General features: G+C 48.3%; 1 protein-coding gene across 2 annotated transcripts; it reads right to left on the bottom strand.

The window, feature by feature from the left end:
- Positions 1-1,604: 1,604 nt before the first annotated feature.
- Positions 1,605-8,742, bottom strand: TMEM150C (transmembrane protein 150C; the record flags this gene model as incomplete). Of its 2 annotated transcripts, none has more annotated exons than XM_079535055.1 (7): positions 1,605-1,813; positions 3,027-3,204; positions 5,603-5,730; positions 7,368-7,435; positions 7,543-7,575; positions 7,684-7,737; positions 8,663-8,742. In XM_079535055.1, the coding sequence occupies 7 exons, from the start codon at positions 8,740-8,742 to the stop codon at positions 1,605-1,607; spliced, it is 750 nt and encodes a 249-aa protein (XP_079391181.1). The 2 variants fall into 2 exon arrangements, with proteins under 2 accessions (XP_079391181.1, XP_079391182.1); XM_079535056.1 differs by having other exon boundaries at positions 1,605-1,707; positions 3,128-3,204.
- Positions 8,743-13,048: the final 4,306 nt, after the last annotated feature.

Raw genomic sequence — 13,048 nt, 5'->3', positions numbered from 1 at the left:
GGTGTGCCCCGACTCGCGGCCTCAGCACCTTCCTTCCCAAAAACAAGTTCTGAGCCATGAAAGATCATATAAAGGGCAACTACCTTTAACAGAAGGCTTTCTTGATCATATGTCCTTCCTGGAGAGGCCTCTGCCCTTTTTCAGAGCATTGAATGCCCTTGTGCCCTTTTCCTTTCTGTCAGGAATACTATAGTGTGGTAGGAGTTCCCCTGCAAACACCTCTTGCCACCATTTTCAATTCTGCTTCTTTTCCCACAGGGGTGATGAGATGCCCCATGTCAGCACAGGCAGAGAGGCAAACCCAAGATGAGCCTGCCTAGCAAAATGGGAAACAAGTGTGATCCACCTGCTACCTGGCTGATCCAGCAGCCTTCCCAAACTCTGTTTTCAGACATGGGCTTTAACCACAGCCTTTGTCTGCAGGAAATGTTTCTCTTTGTTATATTTCCACTTTAAGCTCCCCTGAGAGTGCACAGCAAAGCCACTCCTGCTTTTGGTGACTCAAGCCAAGTCCCCCAGCCTTCACACCCCTTGGAAGCCCATTCAGGAAAACTGGCCAAGGGAGAAGTCTGGATTGCAAGCAGGGACAAAATGTGTCTGAAGTTTGACTTGTAAGTGCATAAGGAGCAACACACCAACAAACAAAAACAACTAAAAACCCTACACACAATAAAGCCCATCTGCAATTATACTGTTTTCATTGTAGGCAAGTCCAGTGTCTCTAACACAATGTTTACCTCTTCTGTGAACAACAAAAAGTTACTGAAATACTACAGGTGATATGTAGTGGAAGCACTAAACATTTAAAAAGAGCAGACTCTTCTGGGTCATCTTTAGAGCACACAGGTATTCACTTATTAATTCAGCACCTGGCTTCCATTAGACCCCATTGCAGCCCATGAAACACCAGGCCCAGCACATTGCTCCCCTGTGCCATGTTCTCTGGTGTGGGCACAGTCCTCTCTGCTGCCAGGCAGCATCAGCCAAGTCTCTCATGATTTCTCCCAAATCCAGCTTTGCCATCAGCTGCTTTCCAGGCTGGAAGCAACGTCCACCTGCTCGTAAATGCTGGTCAGTTTGGGTTTTCCAATGTCCAGTTTTAAGTCCAGAAAAAACAGTCATTCCTTCTCACCCTACCAAGTAACTCCCATCAGCAGCAAAGAAAACAATGCAAAAAAGATTCAAAAAGTGCAGCCCAGCAACTCAGGAACCAGCAGTGTTGAAGACTATGCCCAGACAGGTCTGTTTCCTTCATCTCCTCCCCTATAGGACAGGCAGAGCAGTGCCTATCTCAGAGGGGCATTGTGAGGACCTGCTGCCAAACATCTTGAACAGCAGGTGTGAGATGGAGCTGCTGAGAAAGAGTCTCTGACAGCACAAACTGAACAACTTGTGCTACCCGGCACTGCTGTTCAGAAGGATCCAGTCCTCTTCCAGCAGGCAGCTATTTTTGTTTGGCCCTTAATGAGGCAACCACCCTCAGAGCCCTTTGGCAATACGACAATGATTGCACGTGGAAAACAAACTCATCAAAAAAAGTGTAAATGAGGTCATGTCTAACCGCAGGACTGCACCTGCCCCCTTCCCCCTGGCCAAAGGACAGGCTACACCTGATCTGTCTGGTACTCAGAGGCTTCTGACAAGCTTTCAGAAAAGCTCAGAAAGTTTTCCTGGTACTCAGAACAAACTATCTCAAATCTGTAGTGCCTGAACTCCACAGCAAATGTGCCAAAGTAGCACAGGAAACACATCACCAGGCCCCACTGGATCCTGGCAGCATACATGTGGATGCCTTGCGCCATCAGGATGAAATCTGGAAAAGGAAGGTCAAGGAAAACATTCTGGGAATGCTTGTGGGAATAGAGACACTGTCGAAGAGGGGAAAAAGCCAATAGGACAGGCAATAAAATATTGACAATCAGAATCAGCAGGATGATGATCAACCTGGCTACCATCATAAAGAGCGAGTGTGGTGCCAGAGGTGGAAGGGACATCAGGTATCTAACAAGATGGGAACTGCCTATGGAATGCAGCATCTGTTCTATGCTGGTCAGGGCTTCTGGTCCCAATTCCCACTGATAAACATTTACAGACCTTAAGACAAAAGTGTGGAGAAGACTTGCTTAAATATCAAACCAGCCACTGACAGAGCCAGCAAGCTGTGAGGGCTCCCACTATACACTCCTACCTTCTCTGCACACCCCCTCTAATCTTACTGCTCTCCTGTCTCTCAGAATTTCCTCTGCACTCCAGAAACACACGATCATACAACCTCATTGGTAAACAAACAGTTGTTTCAAGAATGGGCTGTTACCCAAAATAACTTATTAGCTTATTCCCAGCCATTTCTTCCTGTCCTCTAACTTACCCCCGCACTAACATAGACACAACTAAGCAGTGACTGAACCCAGCCCCCCCAGTGAGCACAAAAGGGCTGAGCGAGGGATGAACATGAAGCCCCATGTACACCTGGTTGGGGTGTCTGCAGACTCCACAACCGAAATCCCATTTGTAACACATGTAGTCTTACCAGAAGTCAATAGAGCCAGCAGCTCCTCTCCTCAATGCCACAGCCACTGTTAGAGCAGATGACTGGCTGTAGAACCCTGGAGCACGCATACAATCTTTCGACACCTGATTACCACCCCTATCCCTCTATGCTCTCAACACGTTTTTAATCTTAGTCTTTGGCATGATTACAAATGCTAACCTGCTGGTAGCCATCAAATCAAACAGATGTTGTTCTGTTCTTACTGTAGCCACTTTGGAAATCACTAAGAATAAATTTTACAAACATTTATGAGGGAAGTGAGGGTATAGCCCATGTAGCCCATGAGAAAAGTAGTGCACTCCTGTAAAACAGAGGTAGTAAAACGAACTGATCACAGATTTGTGCCTTGACAACAATCTGAGCAGTGCTCCTAAATGCTCTGAGCTCCAAGGATGGCTGTAAGAGCCAATCTTCCCTGCTGCAGAGTCAGCCACTGACAGGACCTGGTGTGCCACAGCGCACAACAAAAGGATACAGAGCACCACGCAGAGAGTGATGCCAGCCGATAAGGCGACTCGTGGAATTCCAGCTTTCCGTCCCTCATTCTTCAGGTTGATCTTGAGAGTGAGAGCAGACTGGATCCAGCATGCCAAGGTCCCAAAGCCAAAGGTCAGCGATGTGCCCACATTGTGGATCTCCTCATCGTTAGAAAGCTAAGAAGAGAGAAAACAGTGATTGTCTGAATATCACAGGAGTCATCTGCTAGCTACCCTGGAGAGCTGAGAGGGCAGGTTAGAAGAGAGCAAGAACCACTGGGGTGTGAGATAGAGATGCTGTATCATTTCTCCTGGTGGAGTGTAAGGTCTAAGATAACCAAGATAAGTTGGCAACTTATCGTCACAGCCAAGCAGATCCTCTGTCCAAAACCAAACACAGCGGAAAATGCAGCCTCCTGGAGATTGTCTCCACAGCTCCCTGACAAGACCTACTGATGCAAAGTTCAGGAAGAAACACTTCTCTGGCTTGACACAATGGTCAGGGCAGGCAAGGACAACCTGCCAAGTGCCTTTTCAGCTCCCTGCAACGACAGCAAACTGCAGCCTTCAGCTGCACAGAGCAGTGCCATCCAGGTAGTGGGCTGCCAGAGCCCCAGCACCTCCACTGAGCTAGCAGAGATAAGCTTCTGTTTTGGCAAGCTTCTACCACAAACTGCTGACTGCTTGTTCCCTCTTCCACCTCTCTTAAGCACCAATGTCTAAGGCAACATAAGCTCATCCCCATTGGAGTGCAAGTGCTTTTCCGTCTCTTGGCTGCCATTTCTCATAGGGCTCAGTGACTGTGCAGTGCTGCAAAGGAACAGGACAGACACATTCTGCAAGCAAAAGTTTGCAATGGATGTAAATACGTTCCAGGATGTAAATACATTCACTAAGGGCAAGGCTTAGGCTAAACATTTTCTCCTTTCCCTCCTCTTTTAAATAATAAACCTTTTCTAAATAATAAATCATCAGTGCATAATTCCTCCTTGCAGCCTTGATTCCTGTTCCATGATTTAACCAATTCCCAAACAATGCACAATGTGCAAAATAGCAGAGTAGTCACCCTGCTTCCACTGATCCCTTCCCTCTCTGTTTTTTTAGGGTTGTTCTTTTCATGGGTTTTGGGTTTGTTTTGTTTTTTTGGTTTTTGGTTTTGTTGGAAAAGAGCAGGTTCAAATTATGGTAGAAGCAAAAACAGTATTGAGCTTGTTTTCCCAAGGCAGCCTGCACTGCATGGGACTTACAGCCTTCATGGTGACTCCAAAATACCAATACCCAATCTGTAATTTTCTAGAAATGTGATTTAATGCCATATTCAACTCAGTCATTAGGCAGGGAAAAGCATGGGCTATAGTCTCATTACCATATGCTTTCACAGCTTGGCACAAGATCTAAGCAAAGATACAGCTAACTAACAAGGAGTGGATTATTAGTCCAAAATTTATAACCATGAAAAGATTCACAGCATCCACTTTACAAGAACAAGCATTTGCTCTGAAGGGGAGAAAAAAGGAAGATGTCCAAACTGCTTTCTGCTACCTAGTCCCTGTCATAGAAATATTCTTCTTGCACCTATACATGGTACAAGGGCCTTGTAATTCTTAGTTGAGAAGCTTTCATGAAAAAGTAAACCTACAGGTTTTTGGCCTGGGCCATGGAGTTAGCAAGACCTCCAGAACAGTTAAATTAGCTCACAGAAAAAAAGAAAGACTGTAAAGGACACAAAGTTTCCACAATTGTTCTACAACTCAAACAGCTACTAATCCTTCAGAAAACAAGTCCTTTCTCTGTATTAGCAGGAAAACCGTCTCCCCTCCTGCAAAAGCAGCTGAGAAGCCTTTCTCTGCTCCTGGCAGCTGAGGCCCTTTACTTGCATCCCAGTAAGAGACAGAACAACAGAGAAAGCAATGGGATAGGGAAACCAAAGCAGCCCGCTTGCTCTCACGGCTTGATTTTCACTGCAGACCTGACAGACACAGACTTGTGATCACAGTGAATGCACAACCCCACAGAGTAAGGCTGTGGAGCTGACAGCTTGACTGCTTGTCAAGCAATTGCAGAACAGATGGAGAATTGCAGGGACCTCATCCAGGCACCCATCACACCAGGGAGAGAGGCAGCATTTCTCTGCTGCATCCCTCTCATGGGAGTCAGAGGACAAGCAGGAGATAGGTTTAACCAACAAATGTTTTAAGCAAAGGACACTAAAATGTCTGCTAAATGTGTATGGGCAGCTGTGCATCTGCTAACACAGATGCAGATATAAACTTCCAGCTCAGTCCATTTACCCAGGACCATCTGCACCAAACCCCAGGGCTCAGGAGATTCAGAAGGCTCCCTGCTCTGGCTCTCAGCAGGTCAAGCATGCATGAAATATATGAACAATTACCACCGTCCTTCATCTCCGCATGTTCTGGAGCCACAATAAGCAGCAGGCAGAGTTGGCACAGTGGGTATGAGGAGGATTGGGGCACAACCAGACATATGTAGTTCAAAGACCTGGGCTGACCTGCTTAAAAAGCAGGAGCCTTATGACACACACACACAGCAACGTGAGCCTGGCGTGCAGTACCTGGAAGTTGCCGAGTAAGGTCATCCCAAAGGAGGCCAGGCACAACGCCACCAGGCCGCTGACATTCAGCCAAGGGTTCAGCACCTTTGGTTTCAGCTGAATGAAGCGCAGAACAGCAACGACAAGTGCTGAGAAAGAAAGAAAGAAAGAGCACAAAGTAGGTCATTAGGTAAAATGTGCTGCAGAAGTTACCTGGCTGGGCTCACAGCTGTTTTTCATCCTCCACTAACTGCTAGGGGCAGTTACTCTCTGACTGATGGGGCTCACCTGCACTTTTCTACTGTTATTTCTACAGCCTATGAGCCTTACAAAAGAGAGATATCGGTCCCTGTGAAACCATGTGACCTTTTCTTAAAACGACAACAAGATTGACAAAGGGGAATTAAAGTCACCTTCCTGCTTTACGTGCCATTTTGATTTTCCACAATTGCTAATGTTTCTCGCTTTAGTGGTTTCTGCTGGTTCTTCTCTAGTGGCAAAGTCAACACAGGCATGAGCTCAAGGCAGCCATGAAGCACCCCAATGCAGTAGAGCAATCCTACCTACTGTGGCCAGCCTGGCCTCATCCATAAAGCAGAAACAGCATAAAAACACATCGGCAGTCTGGAGATTCCCTGGTTTCACTTCTTCTAGCAACAGGGAGAAGCAGTGATGAAAACAGACAGTAGAGCTAGGTTTCAAAAAGCTCTTGCCCTCCTTCACAGCACCTGCTCCCATGCTCAGGTGACTCTGTCCTCACGTCTACTCAGATCACAGCACCAAGACAGTCCCTGCCATTCCATACAGCCCACAAGCTGGAAGCAGAGTTGTTTATAATAACTGAGACCCTGGCTTGATAAGCAAGGTCTGACCTTTTAACAGTGCCACACGAAAACAAACTTAAAGGATGCCAACACTCCCCCCAGAAGTGATACTTGAAAACAAGGAAGTTCAAGTCAGGGTTCACAATGAAACTCATCACACTGGATTTTGCACTACCAAGCTGCATTTTTGCTAGGGCAGGTTGAGATTGTCAAGGGATCTTACTTGTACACACACTGGTATGGATTCACCTCAAAGCTCAACTCAACCCAATTTCTCAGAACGAGAAAGGAAATATCCTGTCTTTCGCTGATGGCAGCAGCAGAAAGAGCCAAACTGGCAGCACCAAAAAGCATCCCACAAAGGATAAGATCAGCGCAAGAACTACTAAATAAGAGCAAGCACGAGTTAAAATAATCATTTGTCCATTTCAGTTTGGGATAATTTGTTCAAAATAAGTAAAGGTGTCGGTAGCAAACACTCTAAAAGCCTAATGCAGATATTTTTTCCAAGCATTTGTACTTTTCAGATATTCCTTCTATTTAACATGGAGTGTTTTACCTTTAACACCTGCTGCTGGAAGAAGCCAGTGAGCTCTCACAGCTTCAATAATGGAATTTGGGAAGGGGTGGGGGTGCAGGGCAACTTCTGCATAATAAGTTGTTGCAGTTGTAAGATTATGGCATGGAGATATTCAAATTCGTAGCACAGAACAGAAACCCACCACCCAATGAAGAACAATCACACAGCTTCAAGGCTAATGAAGCTCAAACGTATCCAGCCTCATTCTGTCTTTCTACAAATGAAGCCAAAACAATCCTGGCTTAATCATCAGCAATCACAGCGTAACGGATTTCACGTCAGCAGATCTAAGAACGACGCATATTGGATATTACTTATGTTTCAATGACTTCTTACAATAAATTACGAGAGAGAAAGAAAGAATTCTCCTTGTGGTTCCTACCTAGAAACGCTGCCATGTTCATGACTTGGCTAAACACGCAGCTCGCAGGAGGAGCATCACCTGCAATACTTGGAAAACAAAGCGTACCACTGTAACTCCAGGATGGCAAAAAACGTGTGAACAACAGCTATTCATCAGAACCATAAGAGGAAAAAAAAAAACAAAAAACACTCACCTTATATAAGGTGGCCTTTTGGAACCAGGTTTCCTACAAGACACAAGCGCACAGAAATTAAGATTTAAGAACTTCTTTTCCATTTTATCAATTATTTTAACAAAACAACTAATTAAAGCAAAGCCCACAGACCCCTCTTACCTCTCCGGTACATTTAGTGCAATAATTTTGTTATCTTCCACTGCTATAAAGTATCTGTGAGGGAAAAAAAAAAGACACAAACAGCCTCAAACCTCATTCTGGCTTCTATTCCAAATATCACTCAATCTGGTAAGTACCTTAAAGCCCACTGACACAAGGTCAGGCAAAATCAGAACCTAAGGAGGCAGCCAGTGCTCAAGCAGGCAGCTTTGTTTCCCAGCCCGTTGCCTGCCTTTCTGTTACATCTGCTCTGCATGACCATGTGGAGAAGCAGATTACCAAAGTGGACTAAAAATAATCACCCAAGGAAACATTTTCATTTTGAATCTGGATCACTTGATTCACCTGGTTCACTCTGCTTCCTCCACAAAAGCTGTTTTAGCAGCAATAGGCTCAGATAAACAGCTTAAGCTATTCCTGCTGCTGAAAAACATCTTCAGATCCATGGCCAAAGTCACATCCTACAATACAGCACTTCTCGGGCTGAGCAGAGCTGCTGATGGCACACTTCTCACTCCCAAATTCATGCTGCAGTTGTCTGCCTGCATGCCTGGGGGGAGCCCACTTGGGTAAAAGCACACCTTGTGTGTCTTTTGTTAAAAAGGGCTGCTGAGAAAAGCGAGGCATCAGTATTATGCTGCTGGCAGGCTGTCTGTATGGGGCTGTATGCTCCATGTTTGGGCTCTTCATCCCAAAGCAGAGCCTGAGCACTTCTCCAAGAGCTCTGCTGAGTCATTTACAGAAAAGGTGATGGAGGGAAATTTCTACAACTTGGCCTCCTGTTTTTTTAGGCAGTTCCCAGTAATGTGTGCTATGCGGAAGAAAAGGTCAGAAACTTGGCTGGGGAGCACAGAAACTCAGGGAAATGCACATGCTCCTCCATGGACCGGCCCTTGACCCTCTCAAGTGCCTTTCCAGCCCCACAGAAACTCAAGCATCCCCCACAGATTCACCCTCCGAAGTGCAGCAGGTAACTTACACTATCCATAATCCAGCTGACGTAAATAGGGTAAACACAAGGGGTAAGAACATCCACACACTACATTTCTTCCCGTCCATACCTGCTAGAAACAAAGAGTAAAGTATAAAGTAAAAGTAAGAAGAGGGCACAGGCAATCAGACCCCTTACCCAACCCGTGCTGGAAGCAGAAAAGCATCCCCACAGCAGGGACCAAGACCAACCTCACAACAGGCAGCCCAGTAGCACTGCCAGCATTACCCACCACTATAGCTGGTGTGAGGGGCTAAGCTGCAAAATGCAGGCAGCTGCTGTGCTGCACAAGAACAGAGAGTCTGCAGCAGGGAAACTCTTTTCAGACACGCGCGCGGCGGGGGGGTGGAGATTCATGATCCTTGAGGTCCCTTCCAACCCTGGCCATTCTGTGATTCTGTGATTCCTAGAGAACAGCACCTAGAGAACAGGGGTAGTTCTCAAAGCATTCTCCTGAAGCAGTTTGTACAAGGTCATTCCACGAGACCCGCAGCTCTCACTCCTTGCTCCTTTCCAGAGGCACGTGGCAGCACAGCCTCCCTCCCGTGATCATTACCCATTCCACACACATCATATCGGCACAGTCCGCAGAGCAAAGGGAGACGGATGCACATGTTCTCTCCTCACCCCCACAAAGCGCACGACCAGCTCCCATCCTAGCTACGGCAATCAGCTAAAAATGGTGTTTGCATGCTCCCAAAGGGGAGCCAAGCTCAAGTGCTGTCAGAATGAGGTGTGACAAACAGGACCAGCTCTTGATGCTGTGCAATGTCGCATGGGCCTTAAGGATGCTGTGCACATCCTCTCCTGAGGAAGTATTTGTCCTACAGGCAAGATCCCACTGGGCAACGCTGTGAGACGCTGGGACCATTCCTGCAATACATGCAATTCAGAAGTGCCACGATGCTGCCAGGCACCAAACACAGAACACCTTGTATACCCTGTGAGCCCTCTGACGATGGATCAAATACCTCCTCATACTCTGTTGTCCTGCGCAAACATTCCTTCAGGCATTGATTCATCAGCACAGCCAAGAGATGCAAACAGAAAGCGAACAACAGGAGGCTCTCCGCTCCAGCACCCACTTTGATTTCCCAAGGGCAGCAGCCCTACATCAGCTGTGCCGCCCTCCTGCATGCTGCACATTGCTGGAGGGGCACAACACAGCACCATTTGATGTGAGGCCAGAGGGCTCATCACACCCCGGGCCATGCCATGCTTACATAAAACCATAAGGCTCAAGCGAGGCTGAATCACAAACCGTAAAAGAAGGATAAGCTAGAAAATAAGATCTCTTCCCTGGCCTGGGAGCAGAGGAAACTGCATGCAGGGAGCACGAAGCCACGCAAGCATTAAATACTTCAGTGTAGCGAGCAATCAGCTCCTGCGTGTAGATGGATCTTCAGCATGGTGCAGCAGAACAGAAGAAATTGTTGCTGTGGGTGGAGCACATTCCCCCACCCATCTCATCTCTATTCCGCTCCCTGCACAAAAGACTCCGGTTCCCCATGGCCCCTGCTGCTCCAGCTGCAGCTGTTCTATGAGCAGTGCCCTCGCCTTTTTCTCCCGCAGCCCATAAATATGCAGTGGCATCCCATAACTGCAGCTGAGCTCCTTGTTCCCATCCCGCTGGAGGGGAGCAAGCAGGTAGATGTCACCTCCCGTTAAAGCCCACGTTTCCTCTGCGAGGTAACTGCTGCTAGTGCAGCTCTCCTGCTTTCTACTGGACTAAGCCAAGGCAGCACAATTCTTCCAGCTCAAAGATAGTAGGTCTTGTTGCTTACCCTCCCCCCTCAGGAAGGTACAAAGAATGCACGGACACGACTACAGCAGATACTGGAAATAACACTTGTCTTCATTACCGGCTTACCACAGCTCCTCTGCCTTCCAATGTGCCTCTCTGCCAAGAAATCACAACCTTCCTAACCTACTTCAGTGCTGTCTGATGGGAGGAAAGGCAGGTGGAACAGGGCTTGTCTCCCAAGGCAGAGCCAAGGGCAGCGCATGGGGATGGGGGCAGCAGTCCATGGCTGGGAAGGACATCACTGCTGCTGCAGCTCCTTACATGGGCACTGTGCTGAGGTAGGAGTGCATGTACCCCTGGTGCCCCTCCCAAGGTAGGGCATGGAGGCAATGGCTGGACCAGACACTTTCTAGTGTTGTTCAATGGCACGTCATATGCATGCCTGAGGATGTTCAGCAATCTCTATGTGGACTGAGAATAGTTTAAAATCAAGATTTGCTTGGGTACGTAACACTTGCACCCTGCTGCATTGGCTGGTTGCAGAACTAAATTACGTGGTACCCCACCTCTTAGCAAAGGTTAGCACATGCCAACCCTGCACTGCTGTTCAATTGAGACCATTCTCAGCCTTTGCAGTAACTTGCTTGGTCTTGGGATCATGTTTTCAAGTGGGGAGGCCACCAGCACCACCACCAGCAGCCAGGGATAAGAGAATAAGGAACGCAGTCAGCACCCTCCCCTGAGCCAAAATAAAATGTTAAGTGGGAAAAATAACCTAAATTCCCCTCGGGGAATGTAGAAACCATTTCTTGGAGAATTAATTGCTCTGTGGGGATGATGCTGAGCCAACCTTCCCCTCTGCAGCTCTGCTCTGTGCTGCTGCCACCAGTGATGCCAAATCTGAGCTGTCAACTCCAGGTGATGGCACCAGCCATCTCAGCAGTCCCATGCTTTCCCAAATAAATACACCAACTTCGAGAGGCTTTTTGGAATTGCATGCACCTTTTTTGTCATCTCCTTTTAATTTCTAAGGTTTGCAGCAAAGGGAAAGCTTTAGGCAACCAATGGCCCTGCAGTGACACGGGCTCCCAGGGCTGAGAAAAAGGTGTTTTCAGTGGGGCAGCTAACCCAGCCAGAGGCAGCCCGCTGTCCCCAAAGCAACACCACACTTTTCCAGTCCCTCCTGACACAAGGCCTCAGGCTGGCATCGCAGGAACCTTGCTATTTCAGGACAGGGTGCAGAGCAGCAAAGGCTGCTGCTGCAGAAGACATAGAATGTCCTGGGTTGAAAAGGACCACAATGATCATTTAGTTTCAACCCCTCTGCCATGGGCAGGGTCACCAACCACTAGACCAGGCTGCCCAGATCCACATCCAGCCTGGGGATCCTAGGGATTTCCCTCAGCATAGGCTTTCTCTGCTGTCTCCATCCCAGTTCTCATGCCTAAACCTGCTCACACGATCAGCCATTCGCTTTGCTCTTGCTGTCACTGCCCCATGGTACTCCCCCATGCAATTAAGCTCCTGTTCCTCTAATGTAGGCAATTCAATAACAGCGGGCAGCTCACCAAACCTATCCTGCCACGAGTTCATTTAATGTAAGCATCTTAATTTCATCTGCCAAGAACGTCACAGGCTCTTCCTGGAGTTGATTTTGCCAAGAGACGCTAATGCAAGGAAGGACAACACTGCCACGCTAATGGAGTTGCAAATATTTCTAAAGACAAGGACATGCAGAAGCATCTCAAGGGCCCATTCGCAAGCTGCATGACACACCAGAGCAGCATTCCTTCAGGAGGCATTTCACAACAGCCGGCCACTGAGTCATTTCAGAGAATAGCCACAGAGCCAAGAGTGCTGGGAGAAGGAGGAAGCTGCTCCAACTCTACAGCAAGGCATAAAGAAAGGACGTTAGGCAGCAGCTGAGGGGAGCAACACAAACCGAGGCTGTATTTTGGTGTCTCTGTTGGCTTTAAATGGAGGGCCCGCTACAGCTTTCTGTTGCTTTTCACAAGTGAGAATAACTGCAGCCTCTCGACGCCTGATCACCGTGAGTGGAGGGACACACAGAGGCACCTGACGCAACGCACCACCCACAAGCTGCCAATGCCAGCACAACAAAGCAGAGCCCTTTTGGATTCATCTCAAGGTCCTGAGCGCGCAGTGACAGAGATAAGGCACGCCAGAAATTGGTCAATAAAGATCAAAACGGCGGCACTACGCGAACCCGCCATCCATCAGCAGGGCGGGATGCTCCAGCACCCAGCCGCAGGCCATGCAGCACCCAAATGCCATTCTCCTAAGAGAGGAATGGGAAAAGGTACGGCCGCCTCCAGGCGACACGTGGGGACGGGTAGGGGACGCTCCAGCAACCCCGCAGCAGCTGCCTTCGACCAACGACTCTCCCTGCCTCACAGCCGGGGGAGAACGACCAACCCAACGGCAACACACCGCCAACCCCGGGGCTGCGCACAACCCGGACGCTCCAAACAGCCGTGCCCTGCCCGCGGCCGGCACACGGTACTCACGGGCCACGCGGGGACGGCGCTGAGAGGCCGCGCTATAGCCGGAGGCGACGCCTGGGAGCAGTCCTGGGCCGGGCCCGCCTTTCTGGCATCGGGGTCTCGCGT

Source organism: Tetrao urogallus (assembly GCF_951394365.1).
Source record: "Tetrao urogallus genome assembly, chromosome: 4".
Taxonomy (NCBI): domain Eukaryota; kingdom Metazoa; phylum Chordata; class Aves; order Galliformes; family Phasianidae; genus Tetrao; species Tetrao urogallus.
The sequence above is the reverse complement of the archived record's forward strand: the minus strand, read 5'-3'. Positions and strand labels throughout refer to the sequence as shown.